The sequence below is a fragment of the Odontesthes bonariensis genome, chromosome 16 (assembly GCF_027942865.1).
Source record: "Odontesthes bonariensis isolate fOdoBon6 chromosome 16, fOdoBon6.hap1, whole genome shotgun sequence".
Lineage (NCBI taxonomy): Eukaryota > Metazoa > Chordata > Actinopteri > Atheriniformes > Atherinopsidae > Odontesthes > Odontesthes bonariensis.
In genome coordinates this window covers 36,767,816-36,792,835 of record NC_134521.1, presented here as the reverse complement: position 1 = coordinate 36,792,835, position 25,020 = coordinate 36,767,816, and the positions used below count along the sequence as shown (strand labels likewise).

Genomic DNA, 25,020 nt, shown 5'->3' with positions numbered 1-25,020 from the left:
ATCATGGCTGCTCAAAGCTGCTTTTTAACTCTGTCCTTTAGCATTATCCTGTTGTCGCTCCTCTTCCTGACTACTGAACCACACCTGCTGTGATGTGTCCCATCGTTTCATTTGTCTTGTTTAGCGCTGCACAGTTGTTCTGCTGTTAGCAGCAGATTCTAGTTCTTCTACATTTGTAATGATGTTGTATGAAGGTGTAACTCTCTCTACGGATCTTTAGGGAAACTGCTCACATATGAGCTCAGTTCTGAGCCAGTTTAAGACATTTGTCCCCTCATCAAACTCTGTTCCACAGAAAGTGTGACCCTCACCTGTCGGCCCTTTTATGCTCCACTCAGCACGTTATATTTGCTGCATGTAAAGATTTGTGTTGATGACTCACACATTGTCTCTTATACTTGATAACATAGATTCAATTCAATTCAATTCATTTTTATTTATATAGCGCCAAATACAACAAATGTCATCTCAAGGCACTTAGATAGTAAGTCCAATTCAAGCCAATTGGAATTCAATTAATTAATAATAATCATAATTCATAAAATAATCCAATTCGTTCATATAGAGCCAATTCAAAAACAATTTCCTAGCTAAGAAAACCAACAGATTGCACTGAAAACTTTTTGTTTTTCGGTCCAATCTCCCGGCCTGAGCGTGCCTGAGGCGACTGTGGAGAGAAACGACTCCTTTTAACAGGAAGAAACCTCTGGCAGAACCAGAACCAGGAAGGGTGGCCATCAGAACCAGAACCAGGAAGGGTGGCCATCCGCCTCGACCAGCTGGGGTTTGAGAAGACAGAAAGGGGGGGGGGGGGGGGGGCCACCGCGACGGCGGCACTGTAACACCATCATTCATGCTATGACGCTGAGGGACATTCAAAGCAGGGAAGATCTTATCAGACACAGTTAGATAGCAGACACTTCCCTATCAGTCAGCTTATTACTGCTTTCTGTTATTCAGCCGATGAGGCCAAACTGTGTCGGTTGGTTATCACCCTCACGATGTCAGTGTTTCATCAGCTTAAGGCCTTTGTCAGCGTGTCAGTCCTCGTGCTGCCAAATATTCGTCAAATCTGCTCAGAGTTAGGAAAAATCTACCTGCCAACGTTAGAAAATGTGATCCGTAGATAAATGATGGATCAAAAATATGGTAGTTTGATAAAATGATGACACGAAGTCTAAAAACTAGGTATATTTCTCTTTCCCAAGATTGTGAATTAAACTGTTATTAATATTGTTGAAAATTAATTTTAAAGCTAAAGAGCTCACAGTGCACATTTATTAATGTATTTCATCCAAACAGGAATGTCAAACGTCACTGGCAACTAAAGTCAAATCAAATTTATTTGTAACATATTTCATGTAGAAAACAGTTCAAAGTGCTTCACATAAAATAAAAGCATTGCAGCAGGGAGTGTAAGAAGCATTAAAATACATAAAAGAATATAAAGAGAAACAAATAAAATAGTTAAAATAATTAAAAACGAGCAACAGTCCAGATAAATTCAAAGATATCGTGCAGATTTCATGCATAGACACATGAGAACAGAAATGTTTTTAACCTGGATTTAAAAATGTCTCCATTTGGTGAAAGTTTAATCTCCACTGGCAGTTTGTTCCACTTGTTTGCAGCATAACAGCTAAATGCTGCTTCTCCATGTTTAGTCTGGACTCTGGACTGGACCAGCTGACCTGAGTCCTTGGATCTAAGAGCTCTGCTGGCTTTATATTCTCTGAACATATCACAGATGTATTTTGGGCCTGAACCGTTCTGGGATTTGTTAAAACTAGTTTAAAGATAAGATTTCCTTCTTTTTGTTTGTTTGTTTGTGTCGAACTGGCAGTTTCCTCCTTATTCGGGTGGTTTAGGAACACGTTAAGGTGGTCACACACCACTCCAAACAGAATCAGAAACACCAAAGATGTGCTGAAATATGATTCATTGAAACTGAATGCTGAATCTTCAGCAAACACTCTGTGCTCCTCCTCCAACAATGCAAACCTTTGCTGCAGTCACACTTTCTGTCAAACCAGTTTGCCATCCTTCACTTGCTAACTGTTGCTTGCTTTAAGGTCAGTTTAAGTTGAGGAACAGTTTAGGCACACCTGAGATGTTAAACTGTATCTTCTCCTTCATTTTGCGGTCCTTTTCCCTCTTGAAAACATGTTGGAGCACTTTTACTTCTAGAAAAAAACAATCTGATGTGTCACTAGTAAACAGTCACAAAGTAAGTCTTATCAACAGTTTGAATCTTAACCAGAGTTGTGCGTGTAAACGTGTGGATACTCCATGTTACAGGTATGTTTTTGCTGGATTTGAAGATTGATTTTCACTCCTGTCAGATAAAGTCTCCTCCATCTCCGCCTGGTTCAGCTGGGACTTTGTTGATGGAGCCTCGCTGTGCTCAGACCTGGTGGACCGGGGTCTGTCCATCTGGGACTTTGTTGATGGAGCCTCGCTGTGCTCAGACCTGGTGGACCGGGGTCTGTCCATCTGGGACTTTGTTGATGGAGCCTCGCTGTGCTCAGACCTGGTGGACCGGGGTCTGTCCATCTGGGACTTTGTTGATGGAGCCCAGGACCTTTCTGACTCCTCTCTGAAGCTGGGCTCAGGCCTGACTCCCCTTGTGTTCAGCGGAGGCTTGGTGGACGCTCCCTCTGGGCTTTGAGGCCTGGGGGCCAGGACTCTGACAGGGTGGGACGCTGCAGAGGGCACCCCGCTGCGGTGTGAGACCCCTCGGCTGGATCCATTGGAGGAGCGGACCACCAGGTAGCGAACAGAGGGGCTCTTGTCTGTGTTGTGAGCCTTGAGTGGGCACGGTGAGCTGATGAACAAACCGCCCCCCAGAACAAGCAAGATGGACGCCCCCCATCCCAGGTAGAGACAGGCTCCGAGCTCCCTGCGCTGAACATCTAAGGAGGCGCTGTAGAACTTCCTCACCACCGAGCCAGCCGTCCAAGACGTGGGGATCAAACACAGCAGTCCTGTGGCTATCAGCACAGCTCCTGCTGCCACTGCCACTTTGCCCTTTGTCCCGCCTCCTTCTTCATCCAAGAAACGAGTGCATTTACCTCCAACAAAGGCCAGAATGAGGCCCACGCTGCCCGTAGCGATAGCAAGGACGGTTAGCGCCCTGGCGGCCTGCAGGTCAGAAGTCAGTGCGAGCATGGAATCGTACGGTTTGCACTGGATCTGCCCCGTACTCTGAACCACACAGGTCATCCAGATGCCCTCCCAGATGGTCTGCGAGGTCACGATGGTGCTGCCCACAAAGGCGGTGACTCTCCACATCGGCAGTATGCAGATGATGATGAGCCCTGCCCAGCCCACCAGGCACAGGGCGCTGGCCAACAGCTGCATCCCCATTGATGCCATGAGGAGGATGCAGCAGGAAGATGGGGAGACCCTCGCCCTGGTGGGGCTTCTCTGGACTTTTGTGGAGCTTCTTTAGTCTTCACTGCAGCTCTCCCAGGGCGATCTTCTCAGTCTCTACTCTGAAGCTTCTCTCAGTTCTTCCTCAGTTTCTGTGCATTCCTTCCTTTTTGCTCCGTTTAAAATGCTGAATGCATCAGTCTCAGGAGTGAGCAGCTCTTTCTGAGTGCTGCGCCTGTTCGTCCTGCCTCTTGTACCTTTAACCAAACTCCTGCTGTGTCTCATTTGTTTACAGCTTATTTCCATCTGCCTCTGTCCCTCCCCTTCTGTGTCCCTAACTCTGCTCTCCTTCCGTCTCCTCTCTCGTTATTGCTTTACCTGAGAATGTTGTTTCTTTCTGTCACCGCAGCGGCTGCCTGTGTGCTGCTGGTCAGGTGGGGATGCACCACACCCACTCAGGTGGGAGAAGAAAGGGGAGGAGGGTGGCAGCTAGAGAGTGAGAAGTGACATCATTTACTGCCTTCCTTGTTATCGTCACCTGTTGTTTTATCTGAATAAAGGAGAAATATATGATAAAAATCACCTTTTTTCTTTCTTTTCTTTTGTTCTTCTGTTGAAATGCTGAATATGATGTGATTAACTGAGTGCATGTGCTCATTATCAGTTTCCGATAATAATTGTTCTGCCACAGGAGGAGAGAGATGTGAAACCCAATATCCTGGGAGGAAACCTGTGTCGTTCAGTCCATTGTGCAGGAAAACCGGTTTGAAAAATGCAAACACCTCTGCCAACACACAAAGTGCATCGTTTCTGTGTCCATTAGAGGGGGGGTGCATGTTTCCCTCCTTTTCACCTCTTCTCTTCTTCTTCTATCTTTCTCAACACGAGTTGTTGTGTATAAAGAATAAAACTTCTCTGTCTTTTTGTCCCAATTCTATCCTCGCTGCTGTTTAATTGTGGAAACATATCTTTCTCAGAGCCACGTGGAAATGTTCCACTTCGCTCTTTTGGCTTTGATGATAAACTGTGGGCAGAAAGTTTCCCACACATGAACTGATATTACTTCTTCTTTCTTTTCAGTTCATGACTCCAGTACCGACATCTTTAATAAAACTGATTTCTACGACGCTTTGCCTCTTCTTCGTTGGTGTTTTTATCACCATATCTAAAACATTATGATACAATGGATTATATCAAATCTTGTTTTTTTGTATGTTAATTAGAGAGTCTATTGATCTATTGATGGTGAATGTGGGAGCTGGAATCAGGCTTAGGATCATGTGACTCACAACTGTACAATGACTGAGATTCACCGAAGAATAAACCACGTGTCTAAATATTTTCTGATTATGTGTTTCACATTTTGTGACCAAGCATGGCCATTTGACCCATTTTATTCTTTGAAGTCCATATATGGGCCTAACTTCCTCCGGCTCCTGAATCCATCCATGTGCCCCGAGGGGATTTTCATCTTCATGACGTCTCACTCTTTGATGAAATACTTCATATCAGTTTAAAGTAGACAGAAATGCACCAACACAGTGTTACTATTCAGTCTGTTTATTTTGTTATTTATTTTTTTATATATTTCTGTTTCTTTAGCTGGCAGGACACACAGTTACAGAACCTGTTTGTGAGGATTCTCTCATGATCACTGACAGAACCAGATTAACATCTTTCTCATCACTCATCCTGCCATTCAAAGAAAAAACTGCAAATGTATCTATAAGAATAACAACATCATGATTCAATGACATTTTTTCAACCATTTTCATAAGCAAACATTTGCTAAAAGTTAAAGCAGCATTAGGATCACCGAGAAAATGAGTCCGAAAAAACATGAACAAAAACACACAAGAAAAACTGGAGGGTGAAGTGTCTGAAATAGTTTATAATGTGAAAATAATGTACAGTCATAAACAGAAATGGTCACATTTTACAACATGTAAGATTCTTACAGTTTGAGGGTTCAGAAGCTGAAGCTTGAATTCCCTCCTCTTTTTATCATTTTATTATAACAAAAAAAAGTCATAAAAACCATTTCTCTTATCTGTTTCAGCCATGATGAAGATCTAAACGTAGGCCTTGCTGCTCTCCGCAGAACGAGCCTTGGAGTACCTAACATCATAGTTACTCTCCTCACTGGGGGGGCACGAGCTGCAGAGAAGGCCCCCACCCAAGAACAACAGCCCTGCGGAGGCCCATCCGATGTAGAGCGAGGCCCCCAGCTCCCTCTTCTGAGCGTTGGTGAGGACGGGGTTGTAAAAGTCCCGGATGATGGTGTTGGCGGTCCAGCAGACGGTGATGAGCACCAGGAGCCCTGCGATGATGAAGACCACTCCAGAAGCGACAGCCACTCTGCTCTTTTGCCGTTCGTCCTCCACAAAGTTGGTGCACTTGCCCCCAACGACGCCCAGCATGATCCCGAGGACGGCGAGGATGATGGCGAGGATGACCAGGGCTCTGGCGGCCTGCAGGTCCTGCGGTAAGGCCAGCAGCGAGTCGTACACCTTGCACTGCATCTGGCCTGTGCTCTGGGTCACACAGTTCATCCACAAACCCTCCCAGATCACCTGAGAGGTCACAATGTTGGCCCCGATGAAGGCTGTGACTTTCCAGTTGGGGAGGCCGCAGATGATGATGCTCCCCAGAGAGCCGATGATGGCCAGAGCCAAACCCAGAAGCTGTCTCCCACCAGCCACCATGATGAAGCCCCGCTGCTGCCGTCAGTGATCCAGAGAGCTGGAGGAGGTGGTTGGTTGAGATCAGAGAGCAGGCTCTGGGTTTTATGGAAGGCTGACTCCAGCTTCCTTCCTTGTCGGCTTGTTTTGAAGGAGGAGGACAGAGGAGGGGTTGAACTCCACTGATTCCAGGCGGAAACCAGTTCGTGAAGAAATCTCACCAAACCGGATGGCTTCACAACACCAACGAAAAGGTCACCAGAGTTTCAGAGATGCAGCAAAGGACTATAAAGTCCCAGAAATGTAACGCACAAACTGTGCGGCAGCAGCACGACGTCCTTTGTTCCGGAGATTTAAAGAGGATTTGGAAATGGGCCTCGAGCTGTAAAGAAATATTCAGCAAATGAAACAAAGTGTGCAAACAGGGAAAAGTGTCCCTGCACTGTGCTACTCTCAGTTTCAGTCAATTTGTGTTATTCACCGGAACTCAAAACAAGAGGTTGTAAATTACTCCCACATGGGTCATGTGACCCCGGGGGGAATATGTGGCCAATCGATACCAGTCGCTCCGAGGCTGATACAGATTGGTATGTGACGGTACGCGTCACAACTTCCTGTGGGGATCCTCCCTTTTCGAGTTAAATATTGTACACAGAACCAATCACAGAACCAATCACAGAATCAATCCCAGAACCAATCCCAGAACCAGTCACAGAACCAATCCCAGCACCAATCCCAGAACCAATCCCAGAACCAATCACAGAACCAATCCCAGCACCAATCCCAGCACAAATCACAGAATCAATCCCAGAACCAATCCCAGAACCAATCACAGAATCAATCCCAGAACCAATCCCAGCACAAATCCCAGAACCAATCCCAGAACCAATCACAGAACCAATCCCAGCACCAATCCCAGAACCAATCCCAGAACCAATCACAGAATCAATCCCAGAACCAATCCCAGAACCAATCCCAGCACAAATCACAGAATCAATCCCAGAACCAATCCCAGCACAAATCCCAGAACCAATCCCAGAACCAATCCCAGCACAAATCCCAGCACAAATCCCAGAACCAATCCCAGAACCAATCCCAGAACCAATCCCAGAACCAATCCCAGCACAAATCCCAGAATCAATCACAGAATCAATCCCAGAACCAATCCCAGCACAAATCCCAGAACCAATCCCAGCACAAATCCCAGAACCCTTTGGATTCAGGTTGTTGTCTCATAACTCACAGCTAAAAGCTGCAGCTCAGCAGCCCAGATCAGACCCGGCTTTTCACTGGCTCAGCAACCTGCTCAAGGAAAACTCCACTGATCGGGTTTCTATTTCATTTATTATTTTTCTTCTTCAGCAAATGATATGACAGATGTCAAATTTATTAGGACCTAAGTATAGAAAAAAAAACAGACTTCATACTCATCCAATCATGTTTGTCAGATTATTCTGGTTACAAAATGATTTTTTAAAAGATAATATGAAAAAGAACCATTGCAGCTTTAACTAAAGCAAAGATGTCATTTATTTCAACACTCAGTAAATTTGCAGTTTTAAACATTTTTACACAACAAGTGGTTAAAGTGTTTAAACTGGTTTTTGGAATGCAGGTAAAAGGAATCCGGATCAAAGCCGCCCTACGGCCTGCGGTACTGTTCATCTCTGCTTCTGTGGGGACTGCAAGGTTTTCAGAACCTGAAACTACCGCTGCTTCCGTGCAGAAAGGCCGTGTTCCTGCTCATATCGGACCAAGCTGCCTGCTTATGGCAGCATGTGAGGGGCTACAGGAGGACAGCGTGCGGGGGCTAACAGGCCTGCGTCCTGCAGGCTGCTCCAGACAAAAGTTCCCTTTGGTCTGCGAGTTACTGCTGCCATTCTCAGAGCCTCCAGGTGAAACATTATTACCGGTAAATGCGTCTTCATATTGGACTCAGACAACCCACGAGTTAGATGTTAGTTGGTGTTTGAAGGCGCCTTTGACCAGAGTAAAATTAGCTTAAAGTTTCCACCAGGGACCACAGGGCCAGAGAACTGAACCCTCTGAGGAAGTGCCTTAAATGAGGGTCCTAAGGTTCATTAAACACCAAGCATTAAGGTTTCTGTAGAAACTGTATACTCAAGTAATAATAATACAAATAATGATTAAAACAGGGCGAGAAGCTCTGATAAATATCTGTATATATATTTATATATTTATATTCCACCCTGACCACTAAATGAGAGTGTGCTCCAATACAATACATGTCTCGTACTTTCTAATCTCCCCAAATCTTTCTAAAGTTTCTGATACACATCAACTCTCAAGGCTCCTTTCATAGCTAATATTATTAATATTTTTCAACCACACAAGGATATTTCTCAAGCACCTCACCATGTGACACTCTGATGTAAAAGGTCTGACCATGAACACAAAACCAAGTCAGTAGTTTGTGGTTTTAGTTAAATGTAACTGGACAGCAAGAGAAAACAGCAGTAAAGAAATAAGAGTCTTTACACTGGTGTTAAACCAGAGTTTCCCAGGAAAAGGTCTACTTTATTAATTCTCCATTTTATCATAATTTCATATAATCTGACTCTGAATGCAGCCCGACTACATTTGTGAACCTCACAATATAGACTAAAGAATGTGAGGCTTTGATGTTATCAAAGTAAGCATCAATTAGCATGTGAACAGAAGCCATTAGTGACCTCACCGACAGTCAAGCCATTCATGAGTGCAGGACGTTTGAGCTCTGCTAAAGTCAGACCCAAAGCAGCAGCATAACGGACTGAACTGGGGGTTGGGATTTCTTCTTTTCTCCACACACGAAGCCAAAAAGAGCTTCAGCTCCTCAGGAAATGCACTGAGAAGGAGCCGGCCTTTCTGTAGAGGGCAGTACTCACTAAAGGCTAAAGGCTGATTTATGGTCGGAAACCAGGTCGTCTGCGTGTGTGTCGCAGTTAACGCAGACATGCCCCTGCCCCTTACGCAGACACTCTGGTGCACCTCCCCAAAATTGTAACTGACCGCAGACAGTGCCGCAGACATCGTCGCAGGGAGGAGAGAAAGGAGGCCTTTGATTAGTCAACTCTACATTCCGCTCTACACTATGCGTATTTCCGGTTTGCTAACCGGCTAATGGTGACGCTAACCGTGCTAACCGTGACGATTCTTTCGCCTCTCTGCCAGCTCCAGTAGTAGCAATATTTCTTCTATTTCTAGATCGATCAGCTGCATCTCAATCAAAGTGCGCATTCGTCCAGTCGCCATTGTTGTTGAATGACCTCCGTAACCGTAACACCCACAATCCTAGCTTGTTCGTGATTGTCCCTCTTCAATTCAATTCAATTCAATTCAATTCATTTTTATTTATATAGCGCCAAATACAACAAATGTCATCTCAAGGCACTTAGATAGTAAGTCCAATTCAAGCCAATTGGAATTCAATTAATACATAATAATCATAATTCATAAAATAATCCAATTCGTTCATATAGAGCCAATTCAAAAACAATTTCCTAGCTAAGAAAACCAACAGATTGCACTGAAAACTTTTTGTTTTTCGGTCCAATCTCCCGGCCTGAGCGTGCCTGAGGCGACTGTGGAGAGAAACGACTCCCTTTTAACAGGAAGAAACCTCTGGCAGAACCAGACTCAGGAAGGGTGGCCATCCGCCTCGACCAGCTGGGGTTTGAGAAGACAGAAAGGGGGGGAGGGGGCGGCGGCGGCGGCGGCGGCGGCGGCGGCGGCGGCGGCGGCGGCGGCGGCGGCGGCGGCGGCGGCGGCGGCGGCACTGTAACACCATTCAAAGGATATCTGTTGGAACAGGGAAACACGAGTTAATGACCACAATAATATCACATATACATAAAGAGAGTAAAGTGAGGAAAGGTGTGACAGATGAGGCCCCCCAGCAGTCTAGGCCTATAGCAGCTTAACTATGGGATGTTTCAGGATCACCTGAGCCATCCCTATTCAAGGTAAACACAAGAAACTTGTGCTAACGAAAAAATAAATAATAAAATAAAGGACCAGACTCAGTGAGTAATTCCCTATACTCCCTATATAGATCTGCTCCTCACACCACAACAACCATCTTTTTACAGCCACAAGCTACCTCAGCCTCTCACCAACTGCACACCAGTCACAGCGGGGTGGGGATGCAAACCCTGGTTCGGGTAGGGGGTAATGAAAGTATAGAAGGTGCCAGAGGTGGAGGCAGGACAAGACACACTAGCAGATACACTATCAGATTCAACAGACCTAACTATAAGCTTTATAAAAAAAGAAAGTTTTAAGCCTGGTCTTAAAAGTGGAAAGGGTGTCTGCTTCCCGGACATTTACTGGCAGCTTATTCCACAATAGAGGGGCCTGATAACTGAAGGCTCTGCCTCCCATTCTACTTTTAGAAACTCTGGGAACCTCAAGTAAACCTGCAGTTTGGGAACGAAGTGCTCTGTTAGGAAAATATCTTACAATGAGATCTTTAAGATATGATGGAGCTCGGTCATTAAGAGCTTTATATGTAAGGAGAAGAATCTTAAATTCTATTCTGAATTTAACAGGGAGCCAATGAAGAGAAGCTAAAACTGGAGAGATATGATCTCGCCTGTTAGTTCTCATCAAAACTCTGGCTGCAGCATTTTGGATCAACTGAAGGCTTTTCAGAGAATATGTGGGACAGCCCAATAATAAAGAATTACAGTAGTCCAATCTTGAAGTAACAAATGCATGAATTAGTTTTTCTGCATCACTCTGAGACAAGATGTTCCTGATTTTAACAATATTACGAAGGTGAAAGAAGGCAGTCCTAGAAACCTGTTTTATATGCGAGTCAAATGATAAGTTCTGGTCAAAAATAACTCCAAGGTTCCTCACTGTAGAACTAGAAGCCAAGGAAATACCATCTAGAGTAACTATACAGCTAGACAATTTCTCCCTGAAACGCTCAGGTCCAAAGATAACGACTTCAGTTTTGTCTGAATTTAGAAGCAGACAGTTCTGAGTCATCCAGGTCTTTATGTCTTTAAGACATGCTTGTAGTCTGACCAACCTATTGGGTTCATCTGGTTTTATAGATAAGTACAGCTGAGTATCATCAGCATAGCAATGGAAATTTATGCCATGCTGTCTAATAATGTTACCTAATGGAAGCATGTATAAAGTGAAAAGAATCGGTCCAAGCACAGAACCCTGAGGAACTCCATGGCTTACTCTGGTGTGTGAGGAAGATTCTTCATTTACAAGAACAAACTGAAATCTATCAGATAAATATGACTTAAACCAGCCTAATGCAGTTCCTTTAATCCCAATAACATGTTCAAGTCTGTGTAATAAGATACTGTGATCGACCGTATCAAATGCAGCACTGAGATCCAACAGGACAAGCACAGACACAAGTCCGCTATCAGAGGCTAAGAGGAGATCATTGGTAACTTTCAGCAGTGCAGTTTCTGTGCTATGATGCACTCTGAATCCTGACTGAAACTCTTCAAACAGATTATTTCTGTGTAAGTGATCACAAAGCTGAGCTGCAACTATTTTTTCAAGAACTTTAGACATAAAAGGGAGATTGGATATAGGTCTATAATGAGCCAACACTTCTGAATCAAGAGTAGGTTTTTTAAGTAAAGGTTTAATTACAGCAACCTTAAAAGTCTGAGGTACATATCCTGTCAACAAAGACAGATTGATCAAATCCAATATGGAAGTGTCAATTAATGGGAAAACCTCCTTGAACAGTCTGGTTGGGATTGGGTCTAAAACACAAGTTGATGGTTTAGAAGAGACTATTGCTGTTGTTAGTTCAGAGAGATCAACTGGACAGAAGCCGTCTAAATACAAATCAGGTTCTAATGATACTTCTAAAGCTGCTGTACTTGATGATACATCACTGATAATAGTGGGAAGGACTCCATCAATCTTCTCTCTGATAGAAACAATTTTATTAATAAAGAAGCTCATGAAATCATCACTGCTGAGAGTTAAAGGAATAACTGGCTCAGCAGAGCTCGGACTCTTAGTCAGACTGGCTACAGTGCTGAAGAGAAACCTGGGATTATTCTTATTCTCTTCTATCAATGATGAATAATAAGCAGTTCTAGCTTTACGAAGGGCTTTCTTATACATTGTTAAACTATCTTTCCAGACTAACTGAGACTCTTCTAAATTAGAGGAACGCCACTGTCTCTCCAGCTTTCTTGCAGTCTGCTTTAAAGCACGCAGCTGTGAATTATACCAAGGAGCCAGCCTCTTCTGACTGATTACCTTCCTTTTCAGAGGGGCAACATTGTCCAGTGCTGTACACATTGAAACTATAGTGCTGTCAACAAGAGAGTCAAGTGCTGCTGGAGTAAAGTTTATGTAGTCGTCCTCTGTCATATCTGCACATGGCAGTGAAGAAAAGGATGATGGAATTAACTCTTTAAATCTGGTTACAGCATCCTCTGATAGACACCTTCTATATGTACATTTCTTCTCAGAAACTGTATAGTCAAGTAATGTAAACTCAAAGGTTATCAGAAAATGGTCAGATAAGACAGGGTTATGAGGGAACACTGTTAACTGTTCACTCTCAATGCCATAAGTCAGCACAAGATCAAGGGTGTGATTAAGGCAGTGAGTCGGTCCGTGAACACTCTGAGAAAATCCAATAAAGTCCAATATAGAATTAAAGTTCATATTCAGGCTGTCATTTTCAACATCTACATGAATATTAAAGTCACCCACTACAATGACTTTATCTGTACTCAGCACTAACTGGGATAAAAACTCTGAGAATTCAGACAGGAACTCAGAATAAGGGCCAGGTGGACGATACACAACAACAAACACAAGAGGTTTCTGGGATTTCCACTTTGCGTGGGAAAAACTGAGAATCAGATATTCAAAAGAGCTCAAACTAATCTTGGGTCTGGGACTGATGAGTAACCCTGATCTGAAAATAGCTGCCACTCCTCCTCCTCTGCCTGTGGTTCCAGGAACGTGAACATTTAAACAGTCACAGGGAGTTGATTCATTAATGCTGACATGATGCTAACATGATGCTAACATGATCCTCCTGCTGCAGCCAGGTTTCTGTAAGACAAAATATATCAATATGATGATCACAAATCAACTCATTCACTAACAGAGACTTGGAAAGGAGAGATCTGATATTCAGCAAACCACATTTAATAGTTTGATGTTTTTGTTCAGTTAAAGTTTTTGTTTTAATAATTTCTTTTTGCACAAGAGGATTTGCTCCTTTTGTGTTAATCGATTGGGTGGTTAGCAGCAGGTGGGAAGCTGCAGAGAAGTGTGTAAGACTACAACTCTGCATCCTGGTCTGAGCCCTGGGTTGTCATGTTTTAGGGTGGCAAATAAATTCATCCATATTTCTAGAAATGAGAGCTGCTCCTTCCAAAGTGGGATGGATGCCGTCTCTCCTCATCAGACCAGGTTTTCTCCAGAAAGATTGCCAATTATCTCTGTAGCCCACGTTGTTTGCTGGACACCATCTAGACAACCAGCGATTGTAGGACGACATGCGGCTAAACATGTCATCACTGGTCAGATTTGGCAGGGGTCCAGAGAAAACTACGGAGTCCCACATTGTTTTGGCAAAATTACACACCGATGCAACATTAATTTTAGTGACCTCCGATTGGCGTAACCGGGTGTCATTAACGCCGACGTGAATAACTATTTTACCATATTTACGTTTATCCTTAGCCAGCAGTTTTAAATAGGATTCTATGTCGCCCGCTCTGGCCCCTGGAATGCATTTGACTATGGCCGCTGGTGTCTCTAATGCCACGTTTCTGACTATGGAGCTGCCAATTACCAGGGTTTTGTCCTCAGCGGGTGTGTCGCTGAGTGGGGAAAATCTGTTAGAAGCGTGGACAGGTCGATGGTGAACAACGGGCTTGACTTTAGAGCTATGCCTCTTCCTGACAGTCACCCAGCCACCCTGTAATCCTGGCTGCTCAGGTTCTGCTAGGGGGAGGCTAATTGAGCTAGCTACGCTAGGTGGCTCCACACTGGCTAAAGGGACCTGGCTCGCTATCGGTTGATTTTCAACAGTGCAGAGCCGAGCTTCCAATTCAGATAACCTCGCCTCTAAAACTACATTTGTTACATGTACCATTATCGCTAAAGGAGGCAGAGGAGTAACTAAACATCTGACACACGGAGCAGGTGAAAGCAGGAGAAGGAGGAAGAGAACCGGTAGCCATGCTACGCTAGAGAACCAGACACACCGTTAAAAAGTGAGAATAAAGATCTGTAGGAGTGTGTTAGAACAGAACGGTAAGCTATAGAGTTTAACTATGCAAAATTGTGTAAGTTATAGATCGAAATAAAGTGATTATCAGTACTCCAAGCGGAGCAAGAAATTCCACAGTGCACAAGCAAGGTAACAGGAAGTGATGCAACACGTCTTACCGCAAAGCGTCACAGCGTCAGATCTGCAAGGGACATGCACACCTTGCGTTGTGGCGTGGGATTAACATAGCGCAGACAGCGCTTCAAAAGTAGGCATAAATCAAAAATAACTGCGTCGTGTCTGCGACAAGCTCACTGCGACACACTGCTGCGAGAGTATACACGGCCCTTTAAGGTTGAGATGCTTGTTCCTGCCAAACAAAGCTCACAGAGCTCCACCCACTCAACCAGGACCGCACTACTCAACATATCCCCCGAAAATGTACAGGATACCACATGTAATTTACATTAAGAGTTATCACCTGTAGAACAATAACTCAGTATCATACACAGACTAAGTGTCTGAAGTCAGACCAGTCAGTCTTCTCACATGAATGTGAGGTGATGCATCTCAAAAGTGACTTCAACCTGTTTTTATTTCATTTCAAGCTTTAAAAAAGTTGAATAAATAAAATTCCCAAAGTTTCTCTGCTCACATTTGGATACTGATATGACATTTCCCCACCACTGGTGAGCAGGATGTTGAACGTAACTGGTTACACTGCAAAAAATAGGGGTCTTCAAACAAGATAAAAAACACTAAAACTAAGGGAAAAGGTACTCAAAACAAGTGAAAAAATCTGTCCATGCAGCAAGATCATTTGACTTGGCAAGATTTCTTAAATTAAGATTGTAGGAGTCTTGTTTCTTGATTCAACAAAGGCAGTTTTGTGAACAAACATTTGTCATATGCTTAAAATCCAAGGAATAAAGTGTGTTTTCAGATATTTTCTGTGTGACTCTTGAATCAAGCATGTTGAGTTTATTATTGAATCTTAAAACAAGATTTATTTTGATGAGACTTTGGAGGAGAAACGTAATACATCTCATTTTAAGTGTCAATTGTCTCATTTTAGGATTCCCTGCCTGTTTGAGACAAAAAAGTAAAGTTTTGCTTGATATAAGATTATACTGTTAAGTTGAAGACTTAAAATAAGAAATTAATTCTTAAAACAAGAAAAAATATCTAGCACTTCTAAATGTAAGGTTTTTTTTCACAGTAAGAACCAAATAATTTGCAGTGTAGTTTTGACTTTAATAAAACATTGTAAAATGCAGAAATACACATTATCTATTACCTGAAAGATAACTATTACATGAAGTCATTTGGTTCTGGAGTTGATCTTAACAAAAGCATTAGTTTATACATTTCCTGGCTCCCTTTGAAAATGCTGTGAACATTAGTTAATGCATCATGGTCAAAAGCAATGGTTTGAATTCTCTCCTCCGTTTAACTTCTGCATCTGCTCCCACAAAAGATTCATTCAGATGTGTTTATTCAGCATGCAACTTTGGGTGCTTTCCACACATCATTTAATGCATTTTTAGCTTTGGAACTTCATCGTACAACATTACAATTATAGTCATTCGGGTTAGAGTCAAAGCATGAGTGGATATACAAAACTACAACATGCAAAATGATTTTATAACACCACTCTGGATAAACAGTCTCCTATAAAATGGACACAGTGTGGGGACCACCACTCGGTCAGCCCACCCTCCCAACATACCGTCCTGCAGCAGTTTGCTAAGACCAGAGCAACAAAAACAGAAGATATTCGCCATGACTCCAAAGAAAGCATGAACTTAGGCAAGACTTCAGAGAAAACTGTAAGAAAATAAATGTCTGTTTGATCTGGTCTCAGTTAGAATAAAAAGTAAGCGGCTCAACTCAGCAGTTATGCTGCTTTAGCAGTCAGATGACACATAAATTAGCGGGGACGTATCTGTGGAATGGAAAGAGAGCTTGTGAGCTGTCTGTAGGACAGTCAAACACATGTGAAAAAAAATGCTGTCTCTCCCAATATCACTCTGTATGTTTTCTCTAAAAAACAGTTCAAGAAAAAATGCATAAAAAGACAAAAGGTTTGTTTTAAATGATACAAATATAGGAAATGAATTGGTTTCCTGCTGCTGACGTGTTAAAGCATGCTGAATAAGAAATAAAAAACAAGTATTTCACACTATGATTCCACTTTCTTATGATTTAAAAGTAGCTTTTTATTTATTTAAAAGTTGACTAATTTGCTCTAATTTTGAACAAAGTAAAAGTATTCTATTTTCATCACGTCACAGACAGAAAACAACTGAACCGACTGATTCATGGTGTACACATGCAGGATTTAAATGCTTCGAATGAACCCAAATGTCTCCAGTTGGACATGTTGTCTGTTAATATCAGCTGTGTGGCATCATCCAACAGTCAGCCAAGCAAGGCTGCTTTTCCCTCACTTCAGATCCAACACAAACACACTCACTGCACGCCTTCACCTGTAGCTCACGGGACTCCAGATGTCACACAAGCTTCATGCAGCATGTCAGTATCAAAGGTTTGAATTAGTAATGAAAAGGGAGCGTGACAAAGAAAGTCTTTATCTCAGAGTCTTTGGGATGAATGTGACTCATCCTGGACCCTCAGCATCTGTAGGTGCTGCACAGCATCCCCCCGCCGATGACGAGCAGGGCCCCAGACACCCAGCCCACATATATGGAGGCTCCCAGCTCCCCCCTCCTCTCCTCGGTGGCCTCAGGGTTGTAAAATCCTGTGATGATGGTGTGAGCCGACCAGCTGACGGGAATCACACACAGGAGCCCCGCGAGTATGAACACCACTCCTCCAGACACACCAATATTGGTTTTAGTCAGCCTGTCATAATGGAAGAAGGTGGTGCAGCGGCCCCCCACCACAGTGAGTCCAATGGCCACCACACTGACAGCGATGGAGACGCAGACCAGGGCCCGGGAGCCCTGCAGGTTCTGTGGTAGAGCCAGGATGGAGTCGTATGCCTTACACTGCAGCTGCCCCGTGCTCTGGATCACACAGTTCATCCACAAGCCTTCCCAAAAGACCTGAGAGGTGACGATGTTGGCCCCAACGAAGGCCGTCACCTTCCACATGGGCAGCGCACAGATGAGGATGGTTCCCAGGAAGCCGAGGATCGCCAAGCACACGCCAACCAGGTGAGTCTGCATGTTGTCAGGAGACAGTCCAAAGCACCAGTTTAAGTCTGCCACATGGTGGGAAAATGCTTTTAAAAAGATTCAGCTGATCCAAAGATCATTGTAACTAAGTTTCCGAGCTGCCGTCAACGCTGCTGGTTGTGTGTTGTTTTGTGTTTTTTTTTGCACTGCAGGTATGAGAAGAGCAGCTGGGAGGGGACTGGCAAGTGTGTGGATCAGGTTTCCTGCCTGTCCTGATTCCTGCTCTGCCTTACAGGGGGGGGGAGCTGCTAACCAAGTGATCCTGCTGTGTGAGGCAAACAAAAGGCTTTGTTCACAATCTGAAACACGTAGTTCAACCACATAGCTACAGGTTCAAATATCACCTTATATGATGAAACTCATGGCACTGTTTAAACTGACAAAACCCTGAAATTCTGAGTTGTTTAACTGTGTTATCACAGAAAAGGACAGCTAATTAAAGAAAAATGTCTTTAACCGCTGTTTAAATACCAACTATTTACTCAGTAAAACAGGTCAAATAATCAGAGCTGTAAAAAAAATAAATACATTTCAGTATTGTGAGCAGAATATATTCTCTTGATTTTTCAAATTGTTGGTCACAAAGTACCAAAACGGCTATATTCAATGAAAGTCTGAGGTTCAGCAACCTGCATTAAAAGTCATGAAGCGAGTTCAGAATAATGTTCCTCAACCTAAAAGTGATGGGCCGGCTCGCCAGCAGACCTTTCACTAACAGAAACCTTATTGAACCTTATATAGAGTGGGAAAACACTGGGATGCTGCCCAGTGATAAACATGGCTCTGTCCAACCTTTCAGATGTTTTTTTTTTTTTTTTTTTCCCCTTGTCCTGTCCAGCATTATGGCAGCAGAATTGTAATCTGAACACCGTTTATGCTAAACACATTTGCTATGCCAAGGGAAGCTTTATGAATGTAAAGCTCCCCTTGATGCCCATCAACTCCTCATTTTTATTTATTTATTTTTGTTACAATATTTAACACCCGAGAGGGCCAGGCGCCCCAGACAGCCAACCACAGTGGGCCAGCGCCTGCCCCAGTGCCCCTGGGCAAGCGCCCCGGGAGTCAAGACGTGCCCACAGGTGGGTGAGGCCGCGAGCAGCGGGGAGAAGCAATGCCCCCCCCCCCATCAGGAACAGCACAAGCAGGCCAGAGGATAGCAGGACCCAGACCCAGACACCCCATAAATCATATAAGAGAAAACAAAACAAACAAACAAACAAAAATAATAATAATAATAATAATAATAAATAAATAAATACATACATACATAAAGAAAAAAACAAACAAACAAACAAAAAAAAACATCCACAAACACTCGCACAGCACATGCATCCATCCCCCACCTCCGCTGGAGTGTGGCGTAGCGGGCACATCCGGGGGCCAGCAGCCCCCCAGCCACCACAGACCCCGAACCAGCAGGACAACTCCTCATCCTGGCCCTCCCGCCCCAGGCAGCAACCAGGCAACAGGGGTGCGGGAAGACCCCTCCCCTCTCCCCTCTGGCTCTTTGATATTTTCTAATAGTGAGCATTTAAAATTGAGGGGCAAGCAACCTTGTGGAACTGGGAGCGTGGCCCTCCGGGCAGCCTACATACCCAAAGAGCCCCGCCCACCAGATACCACTCAGTGCTATCGCCCCCCAAAATGTGTGTGTGTGTGTGTGTGTGTGTGTGTGTGTGTGTGTGTGTGTGTGTGTGTGTGTGTGTCTCATGATTAGTAATGTCTAAGGTGTAATTAAAACAAGGGCGGGGGGCTGCAGAGTGCAGCAAAGGGGACCACCTACATGGACCCATCCGCTGCCCCCCACAGAACACACCCGCCCTCAAACCCTACGTGTGTGAATGTGTGCTGTGTACAGGAGCCAGAAGGGAGAGGGGTATGGGGATCTAGAAGACCGGGGGAGAGAGGCTCCCCCGGAGAGGGCAGCCAAGGAGTGGCTGCAACAGGCACCCCTGTTTCCTGGGATCCGCCACAGAGCAGGAGGGCTCGATGTTCACCAGGTCCGGGGCCCGCAGCGTATTCGGGGAGCCACTTGGCAACCCGAAGGCACCCACCCACCCCACCCCAGACGGCCCCTACAAATAAAGAAAAGAACAAAACAAAACAAACAAAACAGAACACAACAAACAAAAACAAATAAACAACAAACAAACCACACAATCACCCCAGTCATAACAGCCCGGGCCTGAGACCCACCATCACCCAGGCCCACCCAAGCCGCCCCCAACAGGGGAGAAGCACCGCCACACCCCACCCCACCGCACGCCACCACACCCTAACAAAGAACAGCCTGCAGGCACATCAGAGACCCCAGAGCAACCAGCCCGACACCAGGACCCGCACCGACCCACCTTCACGGCGGCGTGCCCAGGGCAACCAGACCCCCCCGGGCACAGACAGGGCACCCCCCCGGGGCGCAAGGCAGCGCCCAGACACCAGGGCCCAGGCCCAGCACTACACCCCCCGCCAGAGCGGCGTGGCCACCCGACCCAGATGTTTTCATGAAACAGCCACATGCTTCAAACCTAGGCTAAAAACCTGCTTATTTAGGATTGCTTTTAATACCCAGTAGTATGATGTCACTTTTATCTTATGCGATTTTGTTGTATTTTATTGCTTTCACTGTTCTTTTGCTTTTATTTGTTTTTACTTCTTCTTCTCTTTATTTATTACCTGCTGTAAAGCACTTTGGTACATCGTAAGGATTGTCTGTAAAGGGCTGTAGAAATAAAATACATTTACAAATACATGCCTTACTTTCAGTGTTCCATCATGAAGAAAATATTTGTTCATGAGATTTGCAAATCATCAACTTCTGCTTTTATCTTGAAATTGTCCCAACTTCATAGTTCGTACAAATTGATGGAAATGATTTACTGTGGCTTTGAATGTTGCAGCCACAAGGTATTGTGGGAAAGATGCATCTTTCTTTGATAAAGGACGGTCCGGTGTATCCTGTTGGAGCTCCACTCAGTCTGTGGGGCCAGACCCGCTGTCTGCTGAACAGCCATCTGCACTGACAGGTCAACCCCGAACAGTCAAACCAGGAAGTCTGCTTCAGCTCCTCCATGGTAGTTTTAATAGGTTTGGATAGTTGCACCTTAGAGCAAAACCACTGAAGCTAATGGAATTAAAGCAGATCATATAGCCTCCAAACAAGTACACTTTGGCTGTCTTTACTCAATATGCTCACATTACACCTGTGATGGTTCTCCTCAACTAGTTCTGTAAGACAACTGAACTTTCATGTGCTGGGGATGTTAAACCAAAGATGAGATTAAACACTGCAGTAGTCAAATATTCAGCACAACACCAAAGGTTCAGGGCAGGCTAATAATTAGCTCGCCTTCCACGGATGAGGTTTTCTGCTTGGAACCCCTGTAAGGGCCTGTGGTGGAGGCCGAGGAAAGGACCCACTGAAAGGAGCATTGCAGTGGAAATGTAGCCCAGATCTACAAGCCAAATCTCAACTGAGATATTTACCAGTTCAAGTCACTTTGCATAAAAGCTTCTGCCAAACACATGAACATTTAAAAGCAGCCATGTCTGGAAGATAAATGTTGACCTTCGCTTTAAGACTAAACAATCCTGGTTTCAGTTTTTTTGCCCAAACTGCTGGATGCACACCAGCAGCCACTGAGGTTTAAGATGGAGGACCCACAGGAACTGAATAAATGCCTCACCAGGATACACGGTTCAAAGTAAAGCTTTATTAAAAATCAGTAAGACGCTATTAAAACAGAGTTAAAAAGTTAAAATGATGAGTCGGACTCAGACGTAAGCCCCTGTGCTGGCGGCGGAGCGTGGAGCGGAGTATCTGACAGAGTATCTGCTGTCCTTCTGCCGCCGGCACTGGCAGCACAGGAGGGCCCCCCCGATGATGAGGAGCCCCGCGGAGCCCCAGCCAATGAACAGCGCCGCTCCCAGCTCCCGCTTCTGCGCGTCCACCATGATGGGGTTGTAGAAGTTCCTGATGACCTCGTGGGCAGACCAGGACACCGGGATGAGGCACAGGACCCCGCCCACGATGAAGAACACTCCCGCTGCGATGGCCACCTTGCTCTTGGAGGCCTCGTCCTCGATGCAGTTGGTGCACTTTCCCCCTGCGACCGCGAGCAGGAGCCCCAGGACGGAGATCAGGATGGAGATGATGAGCAGGGCGCGGGCAGCCTGGAGGTCGTGCGGCAGGGCCAGCATGGAGTCGTACACCTTGCACTGCATCTGCCCGGTGCTCTGCTTCACACAGTTCATCCACAGGCCCTCCCAGAAGATCTGCGCCGTCACGATGTTGTTCCCGATGAAAGCCGACACCTTCCACATGGGCAGCGCGCACACGATGATGTCACCCACAAAGCCGATGCTCGCCAAGAAGATGCCACAGATCTGAAGCCCCGCAGATGCCATCTTTACGTCTGTTTACTCCTAACACTGTACAAACCAAAGCAGCAGCACAGATGTGGGGAGCAGATGCTCACCTGCAGCTTTTATACCCCAAAGAGGCAGAAGTTCTGATTGGTTGTTTAATGAGGCTGATTGATCCCATCTGTGCTCATCATGCCTGAGCAGGTGATTCCACTCTGTCAGCATGCTCCATGTTCACAGGAGACTCTGCAGCTGGACATCAGGTGAACATGGAACTTTTTTTTTTTTATTTGGGTTCAAAGTTTTCTGTCTCAAGATGTAACATCTTAGGTTATCTTGCTAAATTATTTATTGAATTTTCTGTTCTTGGCTTGTACAAAAAAGGCCAGAATATTGGATATCTCTCTATATGTCTACACTTCATAAATAAAAGAAAACCTGTCCTTTCCACAGCTGGGAATAAAAACTTGTGTTTTTACCATGTTTTTAGGAATCCTCTGTTCAGAAGGCAGGGATGGGGGTAAAGGGCTGCAGAAGGGGAGATTTCCTGCTGATTCTTTTACAGTAAACAGCCTTTAGATGGTGAAATTCAATACTTTTGTTTTTTAAAAGAGCTATTTGTGGTGAAGTTAAATGCATAATAAAAAGTTTATTTCAGACAGTTTCTTACCAAAAGTTTGAAAAAAATTATAAGTTTTGAAAGCAAAATGGCCCAAAATGTGAAATTTGAAATGACTTCTAATAGTATCTTCCATGAAAATGATCCAAAGAAAGTGGATTGTATGGATATCAATGTCTAAGAAAATGTCTTGAACGTTTGAATGAACAGGGTGCAGAGGTGGACGCATTGAATTGGGCCCTTTGCTGCAGACTGGATGAGCTGTAGCACATGGTGCATAATGAATCAGTGACTGCATCAGTCTATTCAATTCAATTCAATTCAATTCATTTTTATTTTTATTAGTCTGCATCCTATAACATGGAGCTGTACTTTTTTTCTGTTTGATCTTTCTGAACCTTTCTTTTTGTCCCCTGGCAGAGCTTTTCCAGCCTTACCTGCTGACAGTGGGAGAGTGTTGTTCATTTCATGAAGTCATGTTTTTACGTCTTACTTTTGAACACGCAGGCTATTCACAGCTGAAGCTTCTTTTGTTCCTCTGAACTCCTCTGGGGCTCCTCTGGGCCTCTTTATGGGAGAGAAAGACCTCTGAACTCAAAGGCAGCATGATGAATGTTTACATGTGAGTCTCGGAGCCAGAACCTCCCCAGATATAAAACTCCAGGACAGCGAGAGAGCTTTCAGTCGGCAGCAGGAAAGGCACAGCAGCAGTGATGGCATCTTTAGGGCTCCAGGTTCTGGGAGTCGGGCTGGCAGTGCTGGGGTGGATCGGAAACATTCTGATCTGCATGCTGCCTCTGTGGAAGGTGTCGGCTTTCATCGGGAACAACATCGTGGTGGCTCAGACCATCTGGGAGGGCCTGTGGATGACCTGTGTGGTCCAGAGCACGGGCCAGATGCAGTGCAAGGTGTACGACTCCCTGCTGGCTCTGCCTCCTGACCTGCAGGCCGCCCGGGCCATGGTGGTCATCGCCATCCTCTTCTCTCTGTTCGGCCTGCTGCTCTCTGTGGTCGGAGGAAAATGCACCACCTGCATCGGGGACAAAGCTGCCAAAGCCCGAGTGGCCATCTCTGCGGGGGTCTTCTTCATCCTGAGCGGGGCTCTGTGTCTGGTGACCGTGTCTCTGCCTGCCAACACCATCATAAAGGACTTTTACAACCCGCTGGTTCCCGACGCTCAGCGGAGGGAGCTGGGGGCGTGTTTGTACGTGGGCTGGGGGGCAGCAGGGCTGCTGCTGATCGGAGGGGCTCTCCTGTGCTGCCAGTGCCCATCAGGAGGACGAGGAGACCGCTATAACGGGGCCAAGTACTCCCCGCCCAAATCCACAGCACCCGGGAAGGAGTTTGTCTGAGAAACTGCCCCCTTTGTGCACTGGGCAAACCTGTTTCTTATCAGGTGGTGTTTTGCATTGTGACTAACTTCCTTTGACTAACCCGGCGTGACCGAGCACACGTTTCATTAACACATCTTTTACTGGGGGATTGTTCTGTCAGATGTTTTTAACTGAAGTTCTGACTCAGTCGCTGGTGTTTTTAGGCACTTGTTTGTTATTTGAGACACATTTTTTATGTTTGTATTTCTTTCATTTGAAAAATAAATTTGGTTTTGCCAGGAACTGTTTTCTAATGTTTGCAGGAGATCCTGATTATAGTTTAAATAAAAACAAAAGTGATCATTCACTTAAAGTAGAATCACAGTGACAAATCAAGTGCTGAAACGTTTTTAATGTCAGAAAGTGAACAAAAACAAACAATAGATAAGTTTGCTACCTCTACACGCAACACATGTCATGAGCATAAATCAAAAATGTCATTAAACCACGAGTATAGAGGCTGTTCTGGGCTGTTATGTCTGATTAATCCCAAAGCAAAAACCTCCACATAAAGTCTGCAACATTTTTACATTTGATTTATTAAGTATACTTTATTTAACTGTTTGCTTCCGTCTGCAATGTTCAATCATTCAAGCCGAGGTCCAAGTGAAAATGGAAACTATGTTTGACGTAATTACAGGTGTATTTTGTGGTCAGGCTGGTTTCTGCTGTGAATCACTGAGAGAAAATCCAAAGTATTTAACCCAATCAGAACCTTTCACACCATCATTTCATTCGCTACCTGTAACCACCAGGGAGAGGGCAGTAACTAACTAAAGTGGCACGTTTAGCCACTTAAAGTGATACTCCGGAGTAGATTCAACCTGGGGTCATTTGAACCGTGATATCCAGCCAAGTAGCCCACCCGCAGTTTTTTCGATATTGGCTGAACATCAGCTGAGTTACTGAGTTATCCCGAATAGCTTAGTACAAGGGTTAATGGATCCTGGCAGTATCTCCAAAATTACCACACTAAAATCACATGCCATGACACCAAACTTCTACAGTTGTACAAATATGGTCTGTACTCACAAAACGATGCATTTGGAAGTTTGTACATAGTCCAGGAGTTTATTATCATCAACACAAGCCTGATAGCTTCTCTGCAGCTAAAGCTGCGTCGACGTCACTTCTGGGAGCTGGGAGCTTCAAAGTAAGATGAGGGTTGATCTACTACTGT

At 44.7% G+C, this 25,020-nt stretch overlaps 4 protein-coding genes across 4 annotated transcripts in view; 1 reads left to right on the top strand and 3 right to left on the bottom strand.

The window, feature by feature from the left end:
• Positions 1 to 1,325: 1,325 nt before the first annotated feature.
• Positions 1,326 to 3,758, bottom strand: LOC142401566 (claudin-4-like). The gene has a single exon (XM_075487033.1). The coding sequence runs from the start codon at positions 3,373 to 3,375 to the stop codon at positions 2,293 to 2,295; it is 1,083 nt and encodes a 360-aa protein (XP_075343148.1). The 5' UTR covers positions 3,376 to 3,758; the 3' UTR covers positions 1,326 to 2,292.
• A 1,158-nt stretch (positions 3,759 to 4,916) lies between these two features.
• Positions 4,917 to 6,254, bottom strand: LOC142401570 (claudin-4-like). The gene has a single exon (XM_075487038.1). The coding sequence runs from the start codon at positions 6,075 to 6,077 to the stop codon at positions 5,445 to 5,447; it is 633 nt and encodes a 210-aa protein (XP_075343153.1). The 5' UTR covers positions 6,078 to 6,254; the 3' UTR covers positions 4,917 to 5,444.
• A 9,262-nt stretch (positions 6,255 to 15,516) lies between these two features.
• LOC142401567 (claudin-like protein ZF-A89) lies at positions 15,517 to 21,890 on the bottom strand. The gene is made up of 2 exons (XM_075487034.1): positions 21,408 to 21,890; positions 15,517 to 17,468 (listed from the first exon to the last, which is right to left on the bottom strand). Exons 1-2 carry the CDS (start codon positions 21,888 to 21,890, stop codon positions 16,917 to 16,919), a joined length of 1,035 nt encoding a protein of 344 aa, XP_075343149.1. The 3' UTR covers positions 15,517 to 16,916.
• A 1,241-nt stretch (positions 21,891 to 23,131) lies between these two features.
• LOC142401564 (claudin-4-like) overlaps positions 23,132 to 25,020 on the top strand; it is a 31,470-nt gene continuing 29,581 nt past the window's right edge. The window contains exon 1 of the mRNA XM_075487032.1: positions 23,132 to 23,667. Coding sequence (XP_075343147.1) covers positions 23,181 to 23,667 — 487 coding nt within the window. The 5' untranslated portion in view covers positions 23,132 to 23,180. The remainder of the gene's footprint in view (positions 23,668 to 25,020) is intronic.

Coding starts and splice junctions, on each gene's coding strand:
- LOC142401567 (XM_075487034.1), bottom strand. CDS start 21,890: ATGGCATCTGCGGGGCTTCAGATCTGTGGCATCTTCTTGGCGAGCATC. Junction 17,469..21,407: donor CGCAGAAGCGGGAGCTGGGA/GCGGCGCTGTTC, acceptor GACAACATGCAG/ACTCACCTGGTTGGCGTGTG.
- LOC142401566 (XM_075487033.1), bottom strand. CDS start 3,375: ATGGCATCAATGGGGATGCAGCTGTTGGCCAGCGCCCTGTGCCTGGTG.
- LOC142401570 (XM_075487038.1), bottom strand. CDS start 6,077: ATGGTGGCTGGTGGGAGACAGCTTCTGGGTTTGGCTCTGGCCATCATC.